The sequence below is a fragment of the Chinchilla lanigera genome, unplaced genomic scaffold (assembly GCF_000276665.1).
Source record: "Chinchilla lanigera isolate Chin_1 unplaced genomic scaffold, ChiLan1.0 scaffold00192, whole genome shotgun sequence".
Taxonomy (NCBI): Eukaryota; Metazoa; Chordata; class Mammalia; order Rodentia; family Chinchillidae; genus Chinchilla; species Chinchilla lanigera.
Genome location: NW_004955593.1, coordinates 276,450 through 278,159, shown reverse-complemented (window position 1 = coordinate 278,159; position 1,710 = coordinate 276,450). Strand labels below are relative to the sequence as shown.

At 36.6% G+C, this 1,710-nt stretch overlaps 1 protein-coding gene across 1 annotated transcript in view; it reads right to left on the bottom strand.

Moving 5' to 3' along the window:
• Positions 1 to 1,710, bottom strand: part of LOC102019004 — a gene marked incomplete in the record, with an annotated part of 405,168 nt that overhangs the window by 394,257 nt on the left and 9,201 nt on the right. The window contains 1 exon segment of the mRNA XM_005414632.2: positions 91 to 319. Coding sequence (XP_005414689.2) covers positions 91 to 319 — 229 coding nt within the window.

Sequence of the window (1,710 nt, the reverse complement as noted above, 5' to 3'; positions counted from 1 at the left end):
AAACAAACAGTGTGCTGGTTATCAGTAGATTCAAAGCAATTTGTTTCAAGGCCTCATACCTGTTATATCAGTGTTGCACCATTTACTTACCAGCTCTTCTCCAACACAATCGTTTTGCATTACTGCCACCCAGCTCATAGGTTCTGGGCTATTATTGTATAGAAGTGCATGTTCAATTTTTGCTGTTCCAAAGAAAACACAGCCGAAGTGTATGCATTCCAATTTTTTCTCATCGGTCATGTTTAATAATTCAATAATCTGGTCAGCCACATGAGCTTTAATATTCAAGTGTACATCAGGACGACCTTGTAATCTCACTCTACAACACAATGAAATATACATACCCATAAATATCTTCATTAAACCTCTATATATTTTATTTTTCTTCTAAACATTTGGATAAAATTTTATAAAATCACATTATAATAAAAATTCAGTAATTTAAGAGAGGTTACTTTCACATACGTGACAGTGGTTATCAGATCCTTCTCTCTGTCCAAATGTACATAGTAGAATAACATACATGTGAACTAATTCATCACTGGAAAAAGCAAAGATGGAAAGTCACTTATGAATTGACCCCATAAAAAACTCAACAGCATACCCATGTCTCCAATTGTTTTATAAACATTAGATGTTTTGGATGATTATCTCTAAGTCCAGAACTGAGATTCTTCTCTAACTCATCCTACTTTTCAAGTTCACTCTCATCCCTAACCTAGCACTTCAGTTCCAAACAACATAAAGTATCTCATGAAAGTCTCATTTCTTTGCTGAAAACGAATTATTTTTCCATAAAACTTTACATTCTAGACTAAGTTCTTTTAAAACTGCTTTCCCACATTTGTCCCATTCGAGCATGAATGCAATCTTTTCAATCTAGCCCCCATTACATAAGACAAAGAACTGGCTTTTCCTCAACCATCACCTGAATCATTAATGAATATGATAGCCTACAATATGGGGCATTCTTGATACATGTCTGTTTTCCCTTAGCTTCCTTGACACCGTGTTTTTCTCTTTTACCTTTTGACTCACTCATACCCTTCCTTTTCATTCTATGACTTGGTTCACGTAAAATCCTTGCACAGCGGCATTCCTCTCCTACTCTCTCACAAGCTACCTCCCGCTTACAGTCATTCGCAACACTTCAATGTTTCATCTACCACTTACACAACGACGGCTCTCCACCTAGCACATTTACACTAAACTCCCTCTCTGGCTCAGAACAAGAAAATCCAGCAAGGCGTACCCTGGTCCATCAGAATTCTGAAGAGAAAATTAATCCCAACATGTCAAATCTAAATTTTAGATCTTTTCCCACAGACCCATTTATCCTCTTACCTTTTATTTCTGTAACTAGTCAGCAAATTTAGACGAATCTACCTCCATATCATAGCTGTGATTGGCACACTTCTCTCAATCCTCCCTTTCTGTGTATTAGTTCAGGTCATTATAATTTGCATTTGCTTTCCTGTTATAATTTCTAGTCAGGCTGCACACTCCACATCTGTGCTCCTTAATCCGTTATGTACAATTCTACTAGCATGACCTTTCTAAAGTGTAAACCAATCAAGGTATTTTCTTCCTAAAACCTTCCTGAGACTTCACAGTGAAACCTAAGCTCCTGTCAGGGCTCACAACTATTTCTCATACATTTATGACTGTAACTTTCCAGTAAGAGATGTATTTTCCATTGCAATATACACA